This window comes from Salvelinus fontinalis, chromosome 6, assembly GCF_029448725.1.
Source record: "Salvelinus fontinalis isolate EN_2023a chromosome 6, ASM2944872v1, whole genome shotgun sequence".
Taxonomy (NCBI): Eukaryota; Metazoa; Chordata; class Actinopteri; order Salmoniformes; family Salmonidae; genus Salvelinus; species Salvelinus fontinalis.
The window spans coordinates 31,059,932-31,085,317 of record NC_074670.1 but is presented as its reverse complement, the minus strand read 5'-3'; the positions used below and the strand labels follow the sequence as shown (position 1 = coordinate 31,085,317).

Sequence of the window (25,386 nt, the reverse complement as noted above, 5' to 3'; positions counted from 1 at the left end):
TTCAACTGAGATAGAAACAATCACACACCTGAACTTGTTTAAAATAATTGTTTAATTTAAGAGTTAATAAATGGCAAATGCAATTTCCGTATATACGGGTTCACTGTCATCACGCAGGATAAGACAGAGAACTGACTTGTTCCTGACAAAGATAATATAATATACTCATGACAGAGATAGTTCCCGCTTCTGAGCCAGCCTGTCAGAGTAGAGACTGGGCGTGGTTTAGACTCACCCAGCCTATCGTTGGTGTTGGCGCTTAAGCTAGTCCCAGCCCCTTCGCTCTCTGGTGTCCCGTTGCTGTGTAGATTACGCTCCCTCACCCCAGAGACTGAGGTCAGACAGCTCTGCAACATTGTCTGAGCTATTTGCACCTGTATACAAAGCTCACTGTTCTCGCTCAAGGCTAACCACAGCTTCCCAGCACACTTATCTGAGGCTAACTGTTACTTCCAGCACACAGACACCAGGCCAACAGTTGCTAATATTCAATCACGTGTTATAGTATTGGGTTATAGTGCATAACTCAGAACCTCACAGATGTTCTTCGTGTGTATAGTTTATCTGTTATTGTCTATTGTACACCACAGTCAGCAGTCTCCTGATTCACCCCTCCTGTGCCTCTCTAAGATTAGCACAGTTTAGGTCACACAGTACAGCTCCCTTTTTGCCACAAACACACACACACATTATTGTTCATATCTTAGGCCTTGTACATTGTTGCATACACACACATATTTCAGGCTGTGGCCTCATGGTTAGGCTATGAGAACTGTTACTCCTGAGAACAAAGACAAATGTCAGGCCTACATGAGTCAGTAGCTTAAACTTTAATTAATGCAAAATCCTTCTAGTTTATAGTTATTTTAGCACGCTAAGCTTTGCAAACCCCCACAATACCACAACCCCTCTGGCCGTATTGCTTAAATGTATCATTGGTAAATTGTGACTGACTATTAATAATGAGTCATTATTTATGATGCAAGTTGATTTGTAGATCATTAGTTGTCAGTCTGCTGAAATGTCGAACAAGCCCATTGAGCAGTTAATACAATGTGATTTATAGATTAGTCAGCTTCGCCTTTAAAGTCGGCTTGCGGCTGAACGTTGACAGACTTAAGACTACTAATGATGCAACGTACACATGTCTACATTTCAGGGAAGCTGGTTATAGTTTGCGGGCTCTTATTGGACGCAAGAGAAGATATCCGAGCGTGTGCATTGGCCAACTAAACACAACAATGGCGATGGGAAAGAGACGATGTAACGCTGTAACAAACTATCGATACCTTCGCTTATTTCATAATTATAACTAGCCTAGTATCTTAGATACTGTCTTTGTATTGTAGCACTTGCAGTCAATACGAATAATACATGTAGCTACACATGTGCATAATCACGTGTTTAATGCGACCGCCTTCAAGACTGGTTCAAACTCGTATCTATCCACGGACGACAACCTTATTGAAATTCACCAGTCACTGCAGCAGTTTTGCTTTGACTTACAGAGCGAGACAGCATTCCACTTGAAACCTCTTGTGGACAAAGCTATTCTCGTGCTATGGGTAGTTTCTGTCTCCTAAGAAGTCGGTGTCTCCCCCGCCAGGTCGGCTTACCATTGGTCATGCATCGGCAATACAGCCTCGATATTTCCGCTCAGCTTCTCCGAACGCAGGGCTATGTGAACGGGCAATGGATCAATGGTCCCTCTACCTTCCCAGTGCTGGACCCAGCGACGGGGGAAGAGATTGCGAAAGTCGCCGACTGCGGCCCAGCAGAAGCTAAACTAGCTGTGGACGCAGCCTACAAGGCATTCTACTCCTGGAAGCAACACACAGCGAAGGTATGCCTCTACTTTAATTATGCTGAAATAACGTTGACTTGACAGTTGACGATCCGCAATTCTGTGAATAACATCTTGATATTTTTTTTCCTTCATCAGTACCAGCGCTTTCCCCACATTTCCTAGTTGCATGAAATCAACAGTGTGACAGCTGCTTTCCCTAACTATTGTGACTGGCATGCATGTTAGGCAGAATATAATAACCTAATAGAGACAGTCAAAGTGCACAATTCCATATCTATTACAAGCATCATAGCCTATACCCCAGGGTTCATTGTTTTGGGGCCTGTACTGTAGTGTACGCTCAATAATAGCCTGGCCCGCAAAGTAGCCACTCCAGGTTGCAGGGCTGTTTTTTTACTGTCTGTGTGATTTATGCAATTATTAAGCCAACTCACTCACTGCCATATTAATACTCCACTAAGTGTACATCACTAAACAGGGAGCCTTGAGAGAATATCAAAGTGACTCCAACATCTTATACTGTAGCTTGGGGAGATTCTTGTTCACGGCAGTTTTGTCTTTGATCTGGTAAAGATGGCCTCATTGTTCTAGTTTTCTGTCCATGCAGCCAACAACCCCCCCCCCACCCCTTCCGACTCTGTCCCATTTTTGTCTTGCAAATAAATGCTCTGCTGCCATGCATGTCAATGCTTCGGTGCGAGAGGGACTGAGTGAGTGGAAAGGCAACAACCAGAGGCACCACTCAGCATCAACACCTCATACACTTTCAATACACAGCACACATTGTTGCATCAAGTTCCATCTCTGTTATCAGGAGCTGCTAGTTCCAGGGCGCGCTAGTAAGACCAGACGGTGTCCTCCAGATTCTTGTGGATCATGCAACTTACTGATTCCATAATCTGATTTAATGTTTTCTTCCTTAGGAAAGAAGTGTCCTTCTACGGAAATGGTACGATCTGTTGACGTTGAACAAGGAGGACCTTGCTAAGCTGATCACCTTTGAGTGTGTGAGTATTGTTTTCCTGGATGCAAAAGGGGTGCTGCCCTGTCCGTGTAATGATTTGTATTTCGTTCTGAGTTGTAAACCACTTGTGTGTTCTGCACCTCTTAGGGTAAGCCCATGAAGGAGTCCCTGGGGGAGATTGCTTACGCTGCTGGCTTCTTGGAATGGTTCTCTGAGGAGGCGCGCCGTGTCTACGGGGATATTGTTCCCTCGGCTGCCAAGGACCGTAAGATCCTTCTGCTCAAACAACCTGTGGGTGTGGCCTCAATCATCACTCCGGTGAGCTGTAATGCTTCATCCATCTACTATATGTCAGGGATGTCCAACTTAGGTCCTGGAGAGCTAAAATTATGTAATGCTTTTCACTTCCTGCAGAACACCTAATCTAGCCTATTTCCCCCTCCCCCCCACAGTGGAACTTCCCCAGTGCTATGATCACCAGGAAAGTGGGTGCTGCCCTGGCCGCGGGCTGCACCGTCGTGGTGAAACCTGCCGAGGACACACCCCTCTCTGCCCTGGCGCTCGCTGAGGTCAGTGCTTCCGTTTCCACAACCACACTCACTGTGTACTGTGGCTGGGTCCCAAATAGTGAGACACTTCATTTGTCTAATTAATATGTTTACTTTTTGTGTGTGTAAAGCTGGCGAGTCAGGCCGGGATCCCTGCGGGGGTATTTAACGTGGTTCCCTGCTCCAGAGAGAAGACCCCCTCTGTTGGGATGGTCCTCTGCACAGACCCCCTGGTGGGGAAGGTCTCCTTCACTGGATCCACTGCCACTGGAAAGGTATGGACACTGATCTAGAATGGCTTCAGAGTTAGCTTAATCAACCCTGAAAATGCAATATACATTTCATGTTAGTCTTAAATCTTCTAGGTGGATAATTTTTCAATGAAAAGGCCTGTGATCTTCCTGATAACTCCATCCTCAGATTCTCTTGAAGCACGCTGCCGACACCATCAAGAGGGTTTCAATGGAGCTGGGTGGCCATGCCCCCTTCATTGTGTTTGACAGTGCGGATGTGGACAAGGCTGTGGCGGGAGCCATGAACTCCAAGTTCAGGAACTCAGGACAGGTACTGAAATAGAAGGTATCTCAAAACAAATACTTTTGTGTCTACTGTACTGGGGGATACTGTGAAATGCACCATATCGATATGTTGCGTGTCATTCTAGTCTTAAGTCGTGGCCTAACCTCCATGTCCCTCAATGTGCCCTTTGACCCCTGTAGACATGTGTCTGTTCCAACCGTTTCCTGGTCCAGAGTAAGATCCACGATCGCTTCATAGAGAAGTTGGGGAAGGCCATGGACGCAGAGCTCCGTCTGGGCCACGGCTCTGACCCAAACACCACCCAGGGACCCCTCATCAATGTCCGTGCCTCTGAGAAGGTAACCTGGTTCCTTCTGTCAAGTTGGTGTTTGTATTATAGCTATACTATAACTATTATTTGCATGATATTGTTTATATTCTGATATGTTACATAACCTTAATATATCTTTTACTGCCTCAGAAACCCGGATCCGGGATCCCCCCCACCTCCCCACACTGATTAGCATCGCTAGCATAGCGTCACATTTAAATAGTAGCATCTAAATATCATTAAATCACAAGTCCAAGACACCTAATGAAAGATACAGATCTTGTGAATAAAGTCACCATTTCAGATTTTTTAAATGTTTTACAGGGAAGACAAAATATGTAAATCTATTAGCTAACCATGTTAGCAAAAGACACCCTTTTTCTTTGTCCACCATTTTTTCTCAACACCAGTAGCTATCACCAATTCGGCTAAACTAAGATATTGATAGCCACTAACCAAGAAAAAACCTCATCAGAGGACAGTCTGATAACATATTTATGGTATAGGATAGGTTTTGTTAGAAAAATGTGCATATTTCAGGTATAAATCATAGTTTGCCATTGCAGCCACCAACACAAATCTCACCAAAGCAACTAGAATTACTACAGAGAGAAACGTGTATGACCAATTTACTCATCATAAAACATTTCATAAAAATAGACAAAGCATAGCAATGGAAAGACACAGATCTTGTGATTTCAGACAATATTTCAGATTTTCTAAGCGTTTTACAGCGAAAACACAATAAATCGATAAGTTAGCATACCACATGTGCAAACGTCACCCCAGCATGAATTCAAGCCAAAGGGAGCGATATCGTTATCATCGCCAAAAGATATACATTTTTTCACTAACCTTTTCAGAATTCTTCCGATGACACTCCTGTAACATCATATTACAACATACATATATTGTTTGTTCGAAAATGTGCATATTTAGCCATAAAAAAACGTGGTTATACAATGAAAATAGTAGCAAATCAAGCCTCAACATGTCGGACGCCATCTTTCATAGTGATCTAGTTTAATCGAAAGCTAATCATATACTTGACTAAAAAATACAGGGTTGACAGGAATCGAAAGACAAATTAGTTCTTAATGCAATCGCTGATTTACATTTCTAAAATTATCCTTACTGTGCAATACAGGGTTCGCCAAGCGAAGCTATAGCAAACAAAATGGCTGAATATGCGTTTAAAATATTTCGACAGAACAACGATTTATCATATTAAATATTTCTTACTATGAGGTGATTTTCCATCAGATTCTTGGGCAATGCATCCTTTCTTGGGTCTAATCTTCTTTTGGTCGAAAGATGTCCTCTGTCCGTCGAAATGCCCACTAACGTTCGACCGGGACCCCGAAACGTGCCCGGTGCTTGAAAGTGCATAACAAAGCAATGCCTCAAAATTGCACTAAACGGATATAAATTGCTATAAACCGGTTTAAATTAACTACGTTATGATGTTTCTAACTCCTATATCGAATTAAATTACAGACGGATACATTTCACGTTGATAACCGAGCCTCTGAAAATGGCATCCCGAGGTCCTCTTCTGCGTAATGGCAAGAGTCGAAAGGGGGGCTACCCTCACTCCTTGGCCTTTTATAACCTCTGAGAGCTACGCAGAAAGACCATTCCACTTCTCATTGGTTACTGACATCCAGGGGAAGGCGGGTGCAGTTCATGTCGTTCCATAGGAAAAACACAGACTTTTAAAACTGATCTGAAATCAGAGCTTCGCTCTCAGACCATCGCAGTACCTGTCATTGATTTCGCTGTAGAAAGAGTTCTGGGTCACCCACAGACAAAATTCCAACGGCTATAGAAACTAGAAAGTGTTTTCTATCCAATAGAATTAATAATATGCATATTGTACGATCAAGAATTGAGCACGAGGCAGTTTAATTTGGCGACACCCAGAAATAAAAAATGCTAATTGCGCCACCTATTGACAAAAGGATATCCTATGTCTCTCCCAGGTGGAGCACCAGGTGATGGATGCAGTGTCGCAGGGGGCCAAGGTGCTAAGGGGGGGGAAGCGTCTGGACGGCTCGTTCCATCAGCCCACTCTGCTGGTTGATGTCACTACAGACATGCTGTGTACCAGAGAGGAAACCTTCGGTCCTCTCCTGCCTGTCATCAGGTCAGTGGAGCTAGGAGAGATCAGACAACTCAATCACAATTGAAGAGTGGATGGATGCTAAAATGGAAGCTAACTCAAGTTGTTTGTCTTTTCCTTATGACAGGTTTAGCACAGAGGAGGAAGCACTTGCCATTGCCAATGCATCTCATGTGGGTTTAGCAGGTGAGCTAAACATTATTGTATGCACCTTGCTGTCATGTCTGAAAACCCCTCAAACCTATAATTATTATTATTTGACAGAGCCAGTCTGATTTACTGATTCTATTACTCTATTTCATGTCAATAGAAAGTCTATCTCAAAATCTGAGTTTCATTCAACTACGCTCTGCTACCCCCCCAGGGTACTTCTTCTCCCAGGACGTCAGTCAGATCTGGCGGGTGGCGGAGAATCTGGAGGTAGGCATGGTGGGGGTGAACGAGGGTCTCTTCTCCACCCCAGAGGCCTCCTTCGGCGGGGTCAAACAATCAGGCCTGGGCCGTGAGGGCTCCAAGTATGGCATTGAGGAGTACCTGGACGTCAAGTACATGTGCTTTGGAGGGCTAACCCCCTGAGGGAATACTACCCCCCCCCCCCCCCCCCCCCCCCCCTCAACTCCGGGACTTCCCCAAGTAGGAAGCGATGATTTTGGGAAAAGGGAGGATTCTTATGCTCTAGTAACAGTTACTTACTCATATTTAACATAAAAAAACAACAACAATAATGGATGACAATCGTCAAATATGATTCCTTCACAAATTATTGTGAGTCTGATCCGCATCCTCATTGAGAGCCTTCATCACTCTGCCGAGAAATCCATGTTACATGGTTTCCTCTCCTTATAGACCAGTGGTCAGAGAGGATAAGAACTGGTGCAGGGAAAGCAATATGGTGACAACCCAAACCAGTTATCCATGTTAGTTAAAGACCAGTCTAAAACATGAATTTTCTGTTTTTTATATATATTTCCACACTGAGGTTGAATCAATTTTGTGAAAAGGGTGATTATGCCCTTTTAGTTTAACAGCTGTTTGGAAAGACCGCCTGAAGTTTTTGCCTGCCTGGTGACATCACCAGATGGTAAATTGGTTAATAGACCAATAAGAAAGAGTTCCAAACCTCTCTGCCAATAACCACTCATTTTCAGTTTCCCCCTCCTCACTCAGGCCACTCCCAGCCAATCTTAGCAAAATTCTTGTTTGAGAAATTGCTCTTTGCTAAGAAGCTATTTTTGTTTTCAATTAAAATGTTAAAAATCACAGTAAGGTACTTACTTGTTACCCAGATATTATTTGATGTTGAGATAAAAATGGCTGCATTGGAACTTTTTAATGGTAGCCCCTTAAAAAGGAGGATAGGAAGCCACAATAGTATTTGGACACAACCCCATAGACGTCTCCAACCTGTGGGATCCCATAACGATTTGGACCTTTAGGGCTGAATCATATGTTGAGATACAAATGTGTGTTCTCAGTGTAGGATTGGGCCCTTAATGAGAAGCACTATATAACTTGAAGCGTAGCATAGAGTTGGGTAGATTTAATAAGCACATGATTTGCAAATACTGAGATTATTAATATGCACAAGAGACTTAATCTGTTCTTAATAAGAAGATTATTTATAATTTGGCTATTTTCTAGAAAAGGGAGCTTGGCTGTATACAGATACCAGTTGTATTACATATGTCACTTGATACTAGTGTGGTGAAATTGTGAATGACACTATTTTGGTAACCGTTGAGGAATAGCTTTTTGGGGCTAAGCAGTTAGAATGAAATGTACTGTGTAACATCCTCTGTAAATAGTTTTAACTGTCCTAACTACTAAACCTATTGTAGACCATGCCACTACATTAGTATAGGTTATGTTGTCATTGGTAACTATTCTTCCCACATACAATATATTATCCAGTAGAGCTGCCTTTGATATTCAGACAGTTTGTACTACCTATGTGCTGTATCTGAACCTGCGATGTAAATGTAGTGTTCTCTGAAACTGAAGTAATGTCTCTTGCCAAACTTTGTCAAACAAGTGCCGTTTGAATAATTTTACCAATTCTGTTTTCTGGTTGTGACACTCATTGTAAATATTAATGGAGTACTTCAGAAAATGTCAAATAAATGACTGTGTTACTTTGTCAAACAGTATCAATTGGTTTATGTTAGGTCAGTGTTTCCCAACTCTGGTCCTCCAGTACCCCCAACAGTACACACTTTTGTTGTAGCCCTGGACAACCCTCATTCAACACATTGAGGGCTTGATGATTAGTTGACAAGTTGAATCAGGTATGCTTGTCCAGCGTTGGAATAGAAATGTGTGCTGTTGAGGGTACTGGAGGACCAGGGTTGGCAAGAACTGCCTTACATCTTACTACTCATTTTGGACAGGAAAGAAAATGACACAGAATTCAGAACACTGTTCATTGATTAGATGCATTTGTTTAATTTTGTCAATATATTATCTGTAAAAACATTGGTAGCTGTAATTAGTTAAGTAAACAAAGCAAATACCAAAAATTGGGTGGTGTAATGGGGAAAATACATGAATATAACATGGCTGTTTGTGTTTCTGTCCATATTGGGGATATATCTCCCCAGTCCCTTACGGGGGAACAAATGTAAACCAACCATTGGACATGCTTATGTTGCTTTAATGTCAAGTATTTGATCCATTCAATCAATGGCTACCTGTCCTACATAGTAATGTTAATGATCAATTCCATCTGTCCTAATTATTTTGCACTATACTCATGTAATCAGACATTCTCTGACACTGAATGAGGGGGAGGGGGAATCCATCATTACGCAGAGGAATTAATGATTGAAAGCATGTTACCCACCATGTTCAAGTTAGATAATAGATCTTACCAAGGGAAGGAAGAAAGGATGCATTACCAAGTACCTGGATATAATAGGGTCTCTGTTAGCCATAGGCTTATAGTGCATTTTGGCACCTTTATGGCTTGTCCCATGAAATGCCTGGTTATGTTTCTTCGGGCCCATTTATAAGACCCATTATGCTTATTTAGCATAAAGAAGCTTTAAAATGAGAAAGATACCAAAACTATACAACTAGTTTGGAGGACAAGTGTGCTAACTCAAAACAGTAGTTCAAATACAATAAAATGCTGTGTTGTATTGTGTCAAAGTCCAAGACACTCATAGAGAGAGATCACAGATAAATTGAGTTTGATTAAATGACTCACGAGTAGCATCACAAGATGGACTTTGGGTACTAAACATAATTATGAGACTTTTCCATGAAGCCATTTTGACAAATCCAAATTGCCAACAAATTTACAGGAGAGGCGTCAGATGCTCACAACCAGGGCTGGGCTTGTCTCCATTTCCTATAAAATAATGACAGTAAAAAAACATTATTGGATAACAAGGCAAAGTTAAAGGTCAGTAGTAGTCGGTAGACTAGTATGCACAATGGATAGTTGTATGTACATTCACCAATCTGGTTATCTGTAGAAGTATGTGAGGCCACAGAACCTCACTGTGCACCTCACAAAGAGCACCTTCATCCATAGTGTCAAATTATTCAAACAATCTGTATGCATGTAAACTCAATGCTACTGTTAGTTCCCAGAATCCAGGGATGCCCAACTAGTATTCTAAGGCCCTTGGATTTTCACATCTCCCTGGTGCTGAGTTGTCCAATGAATGTCATAGAAAGTACACATCTGGTCGAAACCAGTTTTTGAATTGAAGACGAGACTGAAAACAAGCAGACACTATGGCACTCGAGCTGTGCACCCCAGCCATAATCCCAAGAGTGGGTTTCACTCATGTTGTACAATAACCACCCCAGTTCTGTGCGTTCCTGCTCATCCGTAGGTGTTCCCGTTGCAGGCAGCCTGAGCATTGGTCCGGTTTCTGCTCCGGACCGGTTGGTCTCGGCTGAAGATGGTGTCCTGGTCACTGTCCAGCTCTGACTCGGACATCATGAGGCTGGAGTTGTGCTCCGTGCTCCTGTGTTTGATGTCTGAGAAGGGCACAGACCAGGTAGATCATGGCAGGGTGACCAAACACAGGAAATGTTTGAAATGTGTTGAATGAAAAATAAGACACTTACTGTATTTGGGCCTCAGCTCCATTTTCTCCTGTTCGTCCATGTTGTCCAGTATAGTGTACTTGGTGTTCTTCCCGACCTTAGTGCGCCTCCTAACAAAACACATTTCTCCTTTAAAAAAAATCTCAAAATCAAATAAATTCCAGGTAACAAGTACCTTACTGTGATTGTTTTCAATTCAAATAGTCTAAAAGATACATTAATAGCAATTTTCATTTATTTTTACTATTTTCTACATTGTAGAATAATAGTGAAGACATCAAAACTATGAAATAATACATATGGAATCATGTAGTAACCAAAAACGTGTTAAACAAATCAAAATATATTTTCAATTTGAGATTCTTCAAAGTAGCCACGCTTTGCCTTGATTACAGCTTTGCACACTCAGCATTCTCTCAACCAGCTTCACCTGGAATGCTTTTCCAACAGTCTTGAAGGAGTTCCCACATATGCTGAGCACTTGTTGGCTGCTTTTACTTCACTCTGCGGCCCAACTCATCCCAAACCATCTCAATTTGGTTGAGGTCGGGTGATTGTGGAGGCCAGGTCATCTGATGCAGCATTCCATCACTCTCCTTCTTGGTCAAATAGCTCTTACACAGCCTGGAGATGTGTTGGGTCATTGTCCTGTTGAAAAACAAATTATAGTCCCACTAAGTGCAAACCAGATGGAGTGGCGTATCACTGCAGAATGCTGTGGTAGCCATGCTGGTTAAGTGTGCCTTGAATTAGAAATAAATCACAGACAGTGTCCCCAGAAAAGCACCATCACACCTCCTCCTCCATGCTTCATGGTGGGAACCACACATGCGGAGATCATCCGTTCACCTACTCTGCGCCTCACAAAGACACAACACAGCAGTTGGAACCAAAAATCTCAATATCAATATAAATCAAAATATATTTGAGATTCTTCAAAGTAGCTACCCTTTACTTTGACAGCTTTGCACACTCTTGGCATTCTCTGAACCAGCTTCATGAGGTAGTCACCTGGAATGCATTTCAATTAACAGGTGTGCCTTGTTCAAAGTTAGTTTGTGGAATTTCTTACCTTCTTAATGCGTTTGAGCCAATCAGTTGTGTTGTGACAAGGTAGGGGGTATACAGAAGATAGCCATATTTGGTAAAAGACCAAGTCCATATTATGGCAAGAACAGCTCAAATAAGCAAAGAGAAACGACAGTCCATCATTACTTTAAGACATTAAGTCAATCTGGAAAATTTCAAGAACTTTGAAAGTTTCTTCAAGTGCAGTCACAAAAACCATCAAGTGGTTTGATGAAACTGGCTCTCATGAGGAACACCACAGGAAAGGAAGACACAGAGTTACCTCTGCTGCAGAGGATAAGTTCATTAGAGGTACCAGCCTCAGAAATTGCAGCCTAAATAAATGCTTCACAGAGTTCAAGTAACAGACACATCTTAACATCAACTGTTCAGAGGAGACTGCATGAATCAGGCCTTCGTGGTCAAATTGCTGCAAAGAAACCACTACTAAAGGACACCAATAAGAAAAAGAGACTTGCTTGGGCCAAGAAACATGATATTGGACACACCTTGATTTTCCAAGATGGCGTAGCAGTCGGGCGTGTGTTTTGTCTTGTCCCGTGTAAATATAGTTTTCCACCAGAGACTCTGGGTTCAAACCCAGGCTCTGTCGCAGCCGGCCGCGACTGGAAGGTCCATGGGGCGACGCACAATTGGCCTAGCGTCGTCCGGGTTAGGGAGGGTTTGGCCGGTAGGGATATCCTTGTCTCATCGCGCTCCAGCGACTCCTGTGGCGGGCGGGGCGCAGTGCACGCTGACCAGGTCGCTAGGCATACGGTGTTTCCTCCGATACATTGGTGCGGCTGGCTTCCGGGTTGGATGCGCGCTGTGTTAAAAAGCAGTGCGGCTTGGTTGGGTTGTGTTTCAGAGGACGCATGGCTCTCGACCTTCGTCTCTCCCGAGCCCGTACCGGAGTTGTAGCGATGAGACAAGACAGTAACGACTAACAACTGAATACCACGAAATTGGGGAGAAAAAAGGTGTAAAAATATATACACTGCTCAAAAAAATAAAGGGAACACTTAAACAACACAATGTAACTCCAAGTCAATCACACTTCTATGAAATCAAACTGTCCACTTAGGAAGCAACACTGATTGACAATAAATTTCACATGCTGTTGTGCAAATGGAATAGACAAAAGGTGGAAATTATAGGCAATTAGCAAGACACCCCCAAAAAAGGAGTGATTCTGCAGGTGGTGACCACAGACCACTTCTCAGTTCATATGCTTCCTGGCTGATGTTTTGGTCACTTTTGAATGCTGGCGGTGCTCTCACTCTAGTGGTAGCATGAGACGGAGTCTACAACCCACACAAGTGGCTCAGGTAGTGCAGTTCATTCAGGATGGCACATCAATGCGAGCTGTGGCCAAAAGGTTTGCTGTGTCTGTCAGCGTAGTGTCCAGAGCATGGAGGCACTACCAGGAGACAGGCCAGTACATCAGGAGACGTGGAGGAGGGCGTAGGAGGGCAACAACCCAGCAGCAGGACCGCTACCTCCGCCTTTGTGCAAGGAGGTGCACTGTCAGAGCCCTGGATGGTTCTGACTTAGAATATGTGGACAACTACAAATATTAGGTGTCTGGTTAGACTGTAAACTCTCCTTCCAGACTTACAGTAAGCATCTCCAATCCAAAATTAAATCTAGAATCGGCTTCCTATTTCACAACAAAGCCTCCTTCACTCATGCTGCCAAAAATAGCCTGGTAAAACTGACTATCCTACCGATCCTTGACTTTGACGATGTCATTTACAAAATAGTTTCCAACACTCTACTCAGAAAACTGGATGTAGTCTATCACAGTGCCATCCGTTTTGTCACCAAAGCTCCATATACTACCTACCACTGCAACCTGTATGCTCTCGTTGGCTGGCCCTCGCTACATATTCGTCGCCAAACCGACTGGCTCCAGGTCATCTATAAGTCTTTGCTAGGTAAAGCCCCGCCTTATCTCAGCTCACTAGTCACCATTGCAACACCCACCCGTAAGACGCGCATCCCCAAAGCCAACACTTACTTTGGCTGCCTTTCCTTACAGTTCTCTGCTGCCAATGACTGTAACGAATTGCAAAAATCACTGAAGCTGGAGACTTATATCTCCCTCTCTAACTTTAAGCATCAGCTGTCAGAGCAGCTTACCGATCATTGTACCTGTACACAGCCAATCTGTAAATAGCACACCCAACTACCTCATCCCCATATTGTTATTTATCTTCTTGCTATTTTGCACCCCAGTATCTCTACTTGCACATCATCATCTGCACATCTATCACTCCAGTGTTAATGCTAAATAATGCTAATGCTAAGTAATTATTTTGCTTCTATGGCCTATTTATTGTCTTACCTCCCTAATCTTCTACATTTGCACACACTGTACATAGATTGTTTTATTGTGTTATTGACTGTACGTTTGTTTGTGTAACTCTGTGTTGTTTTTGTCGCACTGCTTTGCTTTATCCTGGCCAGGTCACAGTTGTTAATGAGAACTTGTTCTCAACTGGCCTACCTAGTTAAATAAAGGTGAAATAAAAAACAAGCAATGGACATTAGACCGGTGGAAATGTGTCCTTGTATCTGATGAGTCCAAATTTGAGATTTTTGGTTCCAACTGCCGTGTCTTTGTGAGGCGCAGAGTAGGTGAACGCATGATCTCCGCATGTGAGGTTCCCACCGTGAAGCATGGAGGAGGTGTGATGGTGTGGGGGTGCTTTGCTGGGGACACTGTCTGTGATTTATTTCTAATTCAAGGCACATTTAACCAGCAAGGCTACCACAGCATTCTGCAGCGATACGCCATTCCATCTGGTTTGCACTTAGTGGGACTATAATTTGTTTTTCAACAGGACAATGACCCAACACATCTCCAGGCTGTGTAAGGGCTATTTGACCAAGAAGGAGAGTGATGGAGTGCTGCATCAGATGACCTGGCCTCCACAATCACCTGACCTCAACCAAATTGAGATGGTTTGGGATGAGTTGGACCGCAGAGTGAAGTAAAAGCAGCCAACAAGTGCTCAGCATATGTGGGAAGTCCTTCAAGACTGTTGGAAAAGCATTCCAGGTGAAGCTGGTTGAGAGAATGCCGAGTGTGCAAAGCTGTAATCAAGGCAAAGAGTGGCTACTTTGAAGAATCTCAAATTGAAAATATATTTAGATTTGTTTAACACTTTTTTGGTTACGACATGATTCCATATGTGTTATTTCGTAGTTTTGACGTCTTCTATTATTCCACAATGTAGAAAATAGTAAAAATAAAGAAAACCCTTGAATGAGTAGGTGTGTCCAAACATTTGACTGGTACTATATATATATATATAAATATATATATATATATATATATATATATATAAATATATATATAAATATATATATATATATATATATAAAAACACAGGAAATCACATGTTTTACTGCACTGGGCCTTTAACAAACAGCTAACCATAAAATCTATATAGGACATTGCTGTGTGTCTGAGCAAGAAAGGAAAGGTCACCTTTTGCAGCAGTAGACACACGTCCAGGTGACTGTCACGATGAAGACAATGACCATGAAGAAGGACAGGATGAAGTAGAGAACCCGCCACTCTGCCAAACAGAATAGAGAAAGGACTGGCACTGTGAATGTAGCATCTCACAGCAGACGGGGCAAACAAGTATGTCGTCCTCTCAGGACCGATGAATGAACATGGCTCACCACAGTTGCTCTCTCCATCACCAAAGAACCGGCGAATGAGGTTCTCTGTCCAAAAGGGGTCACAGACGCACTCCTTGGTGATTGGGTCACACGTCCCATGGCCCGAGCAGCGGAGCAAGCACACTGTGTGGGGTGTGGGATGAACACCAATACACAAACAGGATCAGCATACACCCCGGCAGAGGACAAAGACAGACAGCTTTCTTAGTCACCAAGTGATGAGACGTCATCTAGTCTAATTTAATCTCTCATGTAATATAATCAGATATGGACTATAATGTTGTTATAACATTGAAACAGGCTTTGATATAATATGGTATGATAAGGTAAGATGTGGTGTTCTGTGTTGTGGTACTCACTGACTGTATCCACTCGAAGGACTCTGAAGAGCAGGTATTCAGTCTTCTCCCTCAGCAGCTGACCACGCAGCAGAATGGCCAGTTTAGGACCAGGGACTGGCCCCTCAGGACCCTGCACTGAGAACCTCAGCACTGTGCTACACACACACAGAATACACATGAACAATGTGTAATTAAAAAAAAAAAAAAACATGAGTGCTTTGTATGTGTTTTCTGCATTGGGCAGTACCTGATATCTGAGTGTCCCCATAGGCCCCTTAGGTGTAGGTCATTGTCCAGGACGTGGAGCAGTGCGGCCAACTGTCTGAGCACTGTGTCCTTCTGTGACACACTCACCTGGGCCAGCGCCACCAACATCTCCACCTCCACCTCCTCACGACCCCCAGGGTCTGTGGACACACAGAGAACATATCCACTCTGACAGAACACACATATGCTGTACGTGCTGTTCAGCTCTTCCTCCTCATGCTCGTCGTGGTCTGTGGGGAAACACAGTCTGAGAACACACACACACATCTACCTGGCCGCACTTCCATGGTGGCTGTGGCGATGCTGCTGCGTCCCTGGGTGTCTGTGACACGCAGCTGGAACAGATAGGTCCCCTCCACCAAGTTGGCCAGGTACAGGGAGGCCTGCTGCTCTGAACCATACAGCACGTCCTGGGGGAACAACAGGACAGAGTAGTTCCTACTTCCTACCAGTTTAGCTAACAGCATATTACCAGTTAAAACTATATTTACCGTATACCTAAGTATCAAGACTCCTCTCACTCACCCCAGCAGCAGGGCTCTGACTGTCCCGGACCCAGAGGAAGTGCACCTTGCCTGGGTCACCATCCGTCACTGAGCCTCTGAGCACCAGGGAGTTGTTGGGCAGGGTGACGGTGTGGCTACCGCTGGCATGTGCTACAGGGGGAAGGCTTCTGGCTGAGGGAGGATGGACAACAGGCTGTAGATGAATACCATCATTTTCAACCAGCCTGGGTGATGATGTATCATCTTGTTTTGAACAGTTTTGCAGTGTTTGAAGCATTGTGTGTTTTCTTAGCAGGTTGACGTTTATTGTCATGAATTATTGTTAGGGTTAGGCATTAGGGTTAGCAGTGTGGTTAAGGTTAGGTTTAAAATCACATTTTATTGCTTTGTGGCTGTGCCAGCTAGGGACCACTCTGCAGAGCTGCCTCCAGTACATGAGTCATCCCAATAAATGCCAACCTGTGTTTTCTTACCCTCTTGAACCCTGACTGTGAGCAAGGCACTGTCTTTCAGCCCTTCTTGGTCACTCACAGTCAGACTAAATGTATAGCGGCCCGCTCTGAGGCCCGTTACTATGGCTATGGGCTTGTCCACACCCTCTGTCCTTGACCCTGGAGGACCTCTACAAAACAACACAGAAAATGACATTGTGAGAAGGCTCTTCAGCTTGTTCTTCATATCTTTATAGACTTTTATGGACTCAACCGTTGACCTATATGAACAGCGTTGGTACCTGATGGTGTCCCAGTGGTAGCTGGTGACGGCGTGGTCATCAGTGCTGCTGCTTCCGTCCAAGGTGACGCTGGTCACTGGGAGGGTCAGCTGCCTGTTAGGACCCACTATAGCCACAGGGGCTCCGTTTGACTCCTTGACCTCAGCTATGGGGGTGCTTTTGTTCTCTATGAGACAGAGAAAAACAGGTAATTTGTTGAAACATGTCCTATTCATGTTTTGATACCCTTGGCTTTACCTTGGGTTTACTACTGGGTGGACTAAGGTAAAGGAATGCCTGAAGTACACTGCCTGAGGACAATCCTATGTTGTAGAACATATCTGATACTCTGTTATAATCTTAATACGGTCCTTATGTAATTTACCTGTCTTCTGAGTGACAGAGGCACTGACAGAGGAGGTAGCTGCAGTAGGGTCATCCTGCCTGTGGGCCAGGGTAGCAGCAAGGCCAGGGCTGGAGGTGGGAGTGACATGGCTGGGGTAGGGCATTTGGTCATTCTCCACTGACTGAATGACCTTTACTGTAGCCATGGTGGAGTCTGACAACCCGGCAGAATCTGTAATGGTCAACCTGGAAAAAATCAAGATGATTCCAGCTATTCTTGTATTGTGGTGGGGAAACATTGATGGTAATGGCTTACACATTACCATCAATGTCTATGTCACGTTTCCATGAGGCTTCATTTAAAAAGAATGTCAGCTAAGGTTTTTTATAGGGAAGATATAACTATCTAAAGAAGAAAGAAAACCTTTGGTCCTGTATTCCTGTTAGTTCAACACCAACTATGATTAATAGAGACCGTGCACTGTAACTATCAGCGCAGTCTGACCTTTGTTCCATGGTAGAGCAGCATACCCAAACTATTTTATTTCTTTATTTCATTCACTATTTGAATTTCAGGCTTGAATTGACTGGGATAAAATTGATTTGGACCCTAAATTTAGGCCACAGAGGTCCTATCCATACCTGAACGTGTACTCCCCAGGGGCAAGGTTGGATAGGTTGAGAATCTGTGTGTCCGAGAAAGCTCCAAGCTCTATGGATGGACCTCCAACCTGCTCCCAGTGATGGCTGATGATCACTCCATCATCAGAACTCTCTGTGAGGGACCATCAAACACAAGATAGTCATAATATAGGCCAAATCTATTCTGTAAACGGACGCACATGATATCTCATTAGGTGGGTGCTTGATAGAATTGACAGTCAAATAATTGGATAGGACCTGCAAACTCAAATTCATCAAGAGATTTAAATACTGGCTGTCACAATCGTAGAAATAACATTCGGACCAAGGCGCAGCGTGATATGGGTTCCACATCTTTTTATTCGTGAAACGCACAAAACAAGAAAAAAGCAACCGATACGTGAAACTAAGGAGTGCTCACAGGCAACTACACATAAACAAGATCCCACAAAACACAGTGGGGAAATGGCTGCCTAAATATGATCCCCAATCAGAGACAACAATAAACAGCTGCCTCTGATTGGGAACCATACCAGGCCAACATAGAAATAAAACAACCTAGATTACCCACCCTAGTCACACCCTGACCTAACCAACATAGAGAATAAAAAGGCTCTCTATGGTCAGGGCATGACACTGGCTAACGTGATTTAAATACAGCAGTAAGACAATATTTCGACCCAAAACAGATCTTCATCCTCAATTGAAACATTGTTTTTGTTTCACATCAATAAATGTTGGAGCATTTGAGTGTGCATACCCTAATGGCTCTTAGTCCAGTATTTTGATATTAGATTAAACTCCTCGATCTGTAATGTTCATTCATCTGTCTGATACTACTGCTCTGGTGACAAGAGGAAGACTGCCCTCTACTGATTCATCAACACCATGTCCAGCAGCATCTCAACATCCACAGGGGAACATTTCTCCTTTCCATTTCTCATTTTTGGGTGACTGTCATGATGATAAATATTTAGATAATACATTAACCCAACATCTAAAACAAATTATTTATTGAGGTTGTTACAAACTTGGAAAAGAAAGAACACACTGATGCAAAAACCATTTCTCAATTTAATGAATATGGTCTTACATTTACATTTTAGTAATTTAGCAGACACTCTTATCCAGAGCGAAATACAGGAGCAACTAGGGTTAAGTGCCTTGCTCAAGGGCACATCGACAGATTTTTCCCCTAGTCGGCTCTGGGATTCGGTTACTGGCCTAAACGCTCTTAACCACTAGGCTACCTGCCACCCCAGATATATAGTATTATATGCAAACTATTCAATTACACGATATCTGAAACAGATAGCTTATTTTGTTTACAATAATACAGTAATTGTTCATTTACAAGGCGTTTAGAAGTAGAATATACACGCCACAATGGAAATGGACGCTTCTCTGTCGCCCTCTTTCATTGGGAAGTTTTGTTCTAGCATCTATTTTTTTCAGTATTTGACATTGTTTATTTTAAAGTGCTACCCCAAGATTATGTTAAAGTAGACTAGCTTGGCCTGAAAGCCATTCTGTTAAAATATGTTATAATGTTCATTAGGTATAACCCATAAGTCCTCACAGTCTTTCTATGTCAAGCAAACAGTAGCTATAAGAAGTAGTTTAAATTCAGCTTGTAAACTGAAATCAGCATTTTCCCCACATTTCATATATCTAAGTCAGAGGAGAATCACTGGGTCCAACGTGACAGTGGCCTACATGTCAAATCGCTGGTCTCCAAGGGGAAAAGCCTGGTCACAGCTCCATCTCTTGGCTCTAAGGGCGAAGCCGCTCACAGTGCTACTGGTGACCTGCACCACCCGTCAAAGCCCCAAAAGGCTAAATCCTGCTTGTTGACCCCATCAACCCCAATGAAATCAGGATGATCCTGAGGAAGGTTGGTTGTCTAAGCTCATCTCAGACGGCTGTGTCATGTCCTAAGCTATCCCAGCGGGCCTCACAGTGTCCAGTCCTGTCCCAGAGTGCTGTGCAGCATGTGGAAGGCAGTGCCTGTCAGGTGCCTGGCCACATTTCCTGCCCACTGACAGAGAAGCTGCTGAACAACATAGCAAAGAAAGAAATGAAGTTAAAAAAATACATAAATAAAAAGAAAGGACCTGGAAAAGAAATGGAGCAAGCTGCAGAGGCCTAAAGCGGTCCTCAAGCTGCGACGGGGCGAAACCCGCCCTCAGCAACAGCCAGCCAGATGGAAGGGGGCTCTGCCAGTATGTCAGATAAGGCGTCTATCAACAAAGGACAGAAGAGAGCAGCCAGCCAGATGGAACGAATAGAACTCCAAATCCAAACGCTTCTTCAATATCCCTCCCAGCCAGAAGAAGTCTAGAGCCATTAATATTTACTCATATGCATTTGCACCCAGCCACGTAGCCAATCACACATACACACACAAGCACTAACAACATTTGCTTTTAAGTTTAGGTTTGCAGCATCTATTAGTTTGAAAATACACTTTTACATTAACCACACACAGTCAGTGTGTAGTATTTGTATTCATATCAGTCTGTTTTATGGTACATCAGAGCTGTGACTGATCATTCATCTGATATATATTTATCTTTAGTAGGCCTACTCTAAAAGTAAATAGTCAAATTATGGTAAGATTAGTCACCATCCAAAGCCAACTATTTCATACATACGGCTGCCGTTGTCGATGGTTGAGCTGGCAGGAAGTGACACGACCTGGGTTACTGGGACGGTGACGGCTTTGGCGGTCTGGTTCCTTCTCGCCGCTGTAAGGTAAGAGATATTCCATCCATTAGGACTGTCAGCAATGTGTGACTGCTGTGTGCCCTTTCTAATTAATCCAGGAAATAAACTTCAGATCATGCTTGTAAAAAACATTGTGTTTGTGACTGTACCAGTTTGTGGCTCTGGGCCGACAGAGGCTATCAGTTCCACTGTGTCCCTGGGCAACGTTCGCTCTACAGGATTGTCAGATTATACAGAGACAAGCGATTGAGAATAAAACAAGAAAATATGAGATAGAAACAGGTTAAGTAACAGGGGGAACAAAGAATATGAAAGACTACCTACAATCACCAATTACGGTTTTAAAAAAATCCAATGAACAAAAACAAATTGCAGTACCTGTCTGTGTGAATGTGGTCAGGGGTACAGTACTGGACAGATGAGATGGGGCTTTATTGGGATGGGAAGTCCTTATTTGGCTCGGTTGGGAGGAGTGAACACTGTCATTCTGTGGTTTGGGCGTGAATGTTGGCCCTGAGCTGGCCAAGGATGTGTTCTGTAGTTCACTATCCTACAATGAAAACAACAGCAAATACATTACTATTTGTATTAGTAAAACAAGACTTGTTAATAAAGAATCTGTATTGCAAATTCCCAAATTAACCCACTCTCCAAATCACCCTCCAAATCCCCCTCCTGGGAATGGCTGACAAGCCTACATTAGCGAGAGAAGCTATGTGGATTACAGTATGTCCTATTCTCAAAGGATACGTGAAGGTCAGGCGCGCTGAGTGAATGTGACTACAGAGCAATTGAGTCAGCAAAATGTCACTGTAATAACACACACACACACATATATATGCAGACTGTCAGCTGGGTGATCGTTTATCATACCTCAGAGAAGTAAGCCTATTTAAAATGTCCCAGCTGTCTTTACAGGAGATATTTCCAACTATCTGCCTTAATTTAGACAGACTACGTTTTCATGGCCAGTTTGTCCACTAATTGTGAGCTAAATCTAATCACTGTATTGGATCAATGGAACATAAAACATCTATGTAACCCAGTATCATTTCCACCATGTCTGACAAACATGTGGTCCTCATACTGCCTGAAACCCTTTCCATGCCATCATTTCTTGTTGCGTTATGATTCCTGCCCATTGTTTCATCTGAAACTTACTTTCTTGTTTTCAGGTGTAGTGCCAGATGTGGGGTCACTGGGGGGTGCCCCCTGGTTGATAGCTGCACCAGTGGAAGGACTGGGCAGGCTGCTTTCAGCCCCTTCTGTTGCAAATCTCAGCCCCACTAGCCTGCCTTCACTTTCCGATAGGTTGAAACCATCCCTCCCTTCCAATGCTGCAGGCCAATCTAGAAGATCCCCACCGTTATCCTCAGGGCCAAGTTCACTCTCAGGGGATTCCAAACCCATCCCACCTGGGTCATCAAAATCCATCTGGGGCCCATCTAACAGGGCTAGGTCCTTCAGTGCCTCCACGTCCCCAGAGGGGCGGGGCCTCCAGCGACTGGGGTAGGGCTCCCCCCTGACCAGAGACTGGAGCAGCAGGGTCTGGGGGGATCCTCTCTGCAGGAAGGCCATATAGGAATCAGCTCCAGGTCTCTGTCTGGGCTGACAGTTCTCCCTCTGCTGGCAGCTGAGGATGTAGCAGCGACGCTCAAACAGCCAGGCCAGGTTACAACCGGGCACATCACAACATGCCTCGGCACACTGCGCCAGAGATGACACGTCCGGCACCCGCAAGATATTGCTGCTCCTCAGGGCCGGGGAGACCACAGCTTCTGAGTAGGTCGCACCCTGCCAGCACTGTGACGCCTCTGCAGCTATGGTACAGAGCACAGAGATATATGGTCAAACAGCTTTTGCTTATACTTTGCTTATATTTAGTAAAAGTCAGCAATAAAATCAGCTTGTTTCACAGTGGGAAGAGTCGCCTTCCAACATGCTCCACTAAGGCATTAACCAGATGGAACCATTAAACGGAGGAAAACTAGCATTAATTATTCAGCGATCACTTCACTGATACTGTGAGCCTAGGTATACTCACATCTTAGCTCTCAACAATATCCTCTGATAATTGAGGGACAAGGAATCAGCTGCTTTCTTTGTGTCACTGAACACAACACAGTGGCGAGTGTACGATAATGAACAAATGGACTCAATAACAGCAAACGTAATTCTTCTGCTGCTCTCACAAGGTGATATTGAGTGCACAAGCAGATCCTGGTAAACATCACCCAAATATACTGCCACTCTTAGAATGAATCAATAAGCTTTTTGGAGGTACTTAAAGGGCATATTTGGGTTCATTATCCTGTTACTAATTGTTCATTTTAACCCGGGAAAAGCATCTCTCAGTGAAACCAATGTCTTTTTAACAACATGGGTGTCACACCCTGATCTGTTTCACCTGTCTTTGTGATTGTCTCCACCCCCCTCCGGGTGTCGCCCATCTTCCCCATTATCCCCTGTGTATTTATACCTGTGTTCTCTGTTCGTCTGGTTTGTCAAGTCAACCAGCGGTTTGCCTCAGCGCCTGCTTTTACTCAGTCTCTCTTTTTCGCCCCCTCCTGGTTTTGACCCTTGCCTGTCCTGACTCTGAGCCCACCTGCCTGACCACTCTGCCTGACCCTGAGCCTGCCTGCCGACCTGTACCTTTGCCCCACCTCTGGATTATTGACCTGCCTATACTGACCCTGAGCCTGCCTGCCATCCAAACATGACTGCTGTTTGTTAACTTTATGAATGCTACAATACAACATAGAACACATAGCAAAAATATTCATTTAACATGAGGTACAGACACAAGAATGTAATTTTAAAGATGTCCCCTAACCTTCCACATAGTGCAGGATGAGACCGAGAAGCAGGTGAACTCCTGTCTGCATGATGCACCAAACAGACTGATCTAAACCTGGAACACAGAAGAAATCAGAAACATTACACATTGTCCCAGATAATACTAATAATAATCACATCACCTACTGTATCTACCAATGACCACTTTGATACTCACAAAAGCAACATGGATTCTCCGACCCACAGAGAATGACCATTAGTATCCTCCTGCCTCATGTTGAGTGGATGGTGTGTGACTCCTCCATCCTTGGCAAGGATGACACAGCATCGCTCTCTGCCCATACCTCCCATGGTGGACTCTACTGGTGGTAACCTGTTACTACTGTCACCCTGCTGTGTGCTTACTGTGTAGGTAAACAATTATCATATTTATGTTGTTTCAGCTAATTGTTAAGGGTAGTGGTTAGGATAAAGTGTTATTCTAATATAGGGCTAAAGATCAAGGGTCACTGTTAGTCACTGTATTTGAACTCAGGACAAAGCACTGCATTTGAACTCAGGACAAAGCACTGCATTTGAACTCAGGACAAAGCACTGTATTTGAACTCAGGACAAAGCACTGCATTTGAACTCAGGACAAAGCACTGCATTTGAACTCAGGACAAAGCACTGCATTTGAACTCAGGACAAAGCACTGCATTTGAACTCAGGACAAAGCACTGCATTTGAACTCAGGATTGATCCCATTATCTGGGTTTTTGTATACCATGCTGAGAAAGTCACTGAATAAGCTGACACCATAGAAGGCTCTAAATAACTAATCAATCAATCAATTACTTAATCATGAGTAAACCTAACATATTGGTAATGTGTGGTCGCACTAAAACACTACATCCAATAAAGTCGACAAGCTGATTTCCTTTACTTTCTCCCGATCCGCTAACGTTCTATTATAAAACGCTGTTTCACCACCAAGGACAGCGACTACCCTCGGCGAGAGAGGTAGTGGAGAAAAGGGGTTAATGAGGCCTTTGATATTGACGCAACCAACTTTTTTTCTAGACTGGGGTCTGCTACAGTATTCTAGAAGCTAACGTCTAGCCTACTAACCTCACGGTTGTTGAGGGGATAACATGGTTCGACTGTGTAGCCTACTACAACAGTATATCGCATTTAAATAGATACTACCGAGCAAGCCAGAGCAGTTCAACTATTAAAAGCAGCCCTACAGCACTGTAACTGCTCATTCATACCTGTTACTGCTCATACAGCACTTGCGAAAGATGTAGCTACACGTGAGACACTCACCAAGGATGAAGGGTGCAAAAATGTATCCAAATACCGTTAGAAGTGAACGTCGTTGTTCCAGTTGAAAATACAAATTAGGGGGTGTAGTGTCCCGGCGCTCAGACACTGCAGTCGAAATACGCTTAGCTCGGCTCGGTTGCCACTGTCTTGTTCACGCCAGCTACTGTACCATCATTCTCCGCTGTTCCCCTGCTGCTGTTACCAGTAGACATCCTTTGTAGCTCTTTTGGGCGCAGCCGGCTGGGTGGTGGTGTGTCTCGAGAGGCAATTTGATCTGCAGCTGAGCAAAATGAATGCGCACTGATATTCGGGGAAAGGATGCTCATGTCATGCTGCTCACCATCACTGCCTGGCCTCGGTGGCTTGCCTTCCATGCAAGGGGAGGAGGACGATATATCTTCAATTTACAGTACCAGTAAAAAGATTGGACACACCTACTCATTCAAGGGTTTTTCTTTATTTGTACTATTTTCAACATTGTAGAATTATAGTGAAGACTTCAAAACTATGAAATAACACATGGAATTATGTAGTGACCAAAAAAGTTGTTAAACAAATCAAAATATATATTTTACATTTGAGATTCTTCAAAGTAGCCACCCTTTGCCTTGATGACAGCTTTGCACCC

General features: G+C 43.7%; 2 protein-coding genes across 6 annotated transcripts; one reads left to right on the top strand and one right to left on the bottom strand.

Moving 5' to 3' along the window:
* Positions 1-1,404: 1,404 nt before the first annotated feature.
* aldh5a1 (aldehyde dehydrogenase 5 family, member A1 (succinate-semialdehyde dehydrogenase)) lies at positions 1,405-8,423 on the top strand. Its single transcript, XM_055926113.1, has 10 exons — positions 1,405-1,843; positions 2,731-2,814; positions 2,919-3,089; positions 3,224-3,340; positions 3,451-3,594; positions 3,740-3,883; positions 4,039-4,197; positions 6,152-6,315; positions 6,419-6,477; positions 6,656-8,423. The coding sequence occupies exons 1-10, from the start codon at positions 1,562-1,564 to the stop codon at positions 6,865-6,867; spliced, it is 1,536 nt and encodes a 511-aa protein (XP_055782088.1). The 5' UTR covers positions 1,405-1,561; the 3' UTR covers positions 6,868-8,423.
* A 281-nt stretch (positions 8,424-8,704) lies between these two features.
* Positions 8,705-25,200, bottom strand: LOC129857650 (dyslexia-associated protein KIAA0319-like). 5 transcript variants are annotated; one of them, XM_055926103.1, is made up of 19 exons: positions 24,793-25,200; positions 23,668-23,854; positions 23,488-23,565; positions 21,816-22,474; positions 21,033-21,204; positions 20,804-20,866; positions 20,582-20,674; positions 17,928-18,060; positions 17,326-17,531; positions 16,962-17,127; positions 16,702-16,850; positions 16,248-16,399; positions 15,994-16,132; positions 15,703-15,862; positions 15,474-15,610; positions 15,115-15,237; positions 14,915-15,005; positions 10,372-10,460; positions 8,705-10,281 (listed from the first exon to the last, which is right to left on the bottom strand). In XM_055926103.1, the coding sequence occupies exons 2-19, from the start codon at positions 23,705-23,707 to the stop codon at positions 10,124-10,126; spliced, it is 2,808 nt and encodes a 935-aa protein (XP_055782078.1). In that variant the 5' UTR covers positions 23,708-23,854; positions 24,793-25,200; the 3' UTR covers positions 8,705-10,123. The 5 variants fall into 5 exon arrangements, 4 of the variants coding, with proteins under 4 accessions (XP_055782078.1, XP_055782079.1, XP_055782080.1 ...); XM_055926104.1 differs by lacking the exon at positions 23,668-23,854 and having other exon boundaries at positions 24,759-25,200; XM_055926105.1 differs by lacking the exon at positions 23,668-23,854.
* Positions 25,201-25,386: the final 186 nt, after the last annotated feature.

Bases quoted from the DNA above. Each gene is read 5' to 3' on its own strand.
- aldh5a1 (XM_055926113.1), top strand. From the start codon at position 1,562: ATGGGTAGTTTCTGTCTCCTAAGAAGTCGGTGTCTCCCCCGCCAGGTC. The intron at 3,090-3,223 runs GTGAGCTGTAAT...TCCCCCCCACAG, and splicing joins TGGCCTCAATCATCACTCCG to TGGAACTTCCCCAGTGCTAT. The intron at 3,595-3,739 runs GTATGGACACTG...CTCCATCCTCAG, and splicing joins GATCCACTGCCACTGGAAAG to ATTCTCTTGAAGCACGCTGC.
- LOC129857650 (XM_055926103.1), bottom strand. From the start codon at position 23,707: ATGGTCATTCTCTGTGGGTCGGAGAATCCATGTTGCTTTT. The intron at 16,851-16,961 runs GTACCAACGCTG...GTTGTTTTGTAG, and splicing joins TACCACTGGGACACCATCAG to AGGTCCTCCAGGGTCAAGGA. The intron at 15,863-15,993 runs GTAGATGTGTGT...GTGTGTCCACAG, and splicing joins CACCATGGAAGTGCGGCCAG to ACCCTGGGGGTCGTGAGGAG.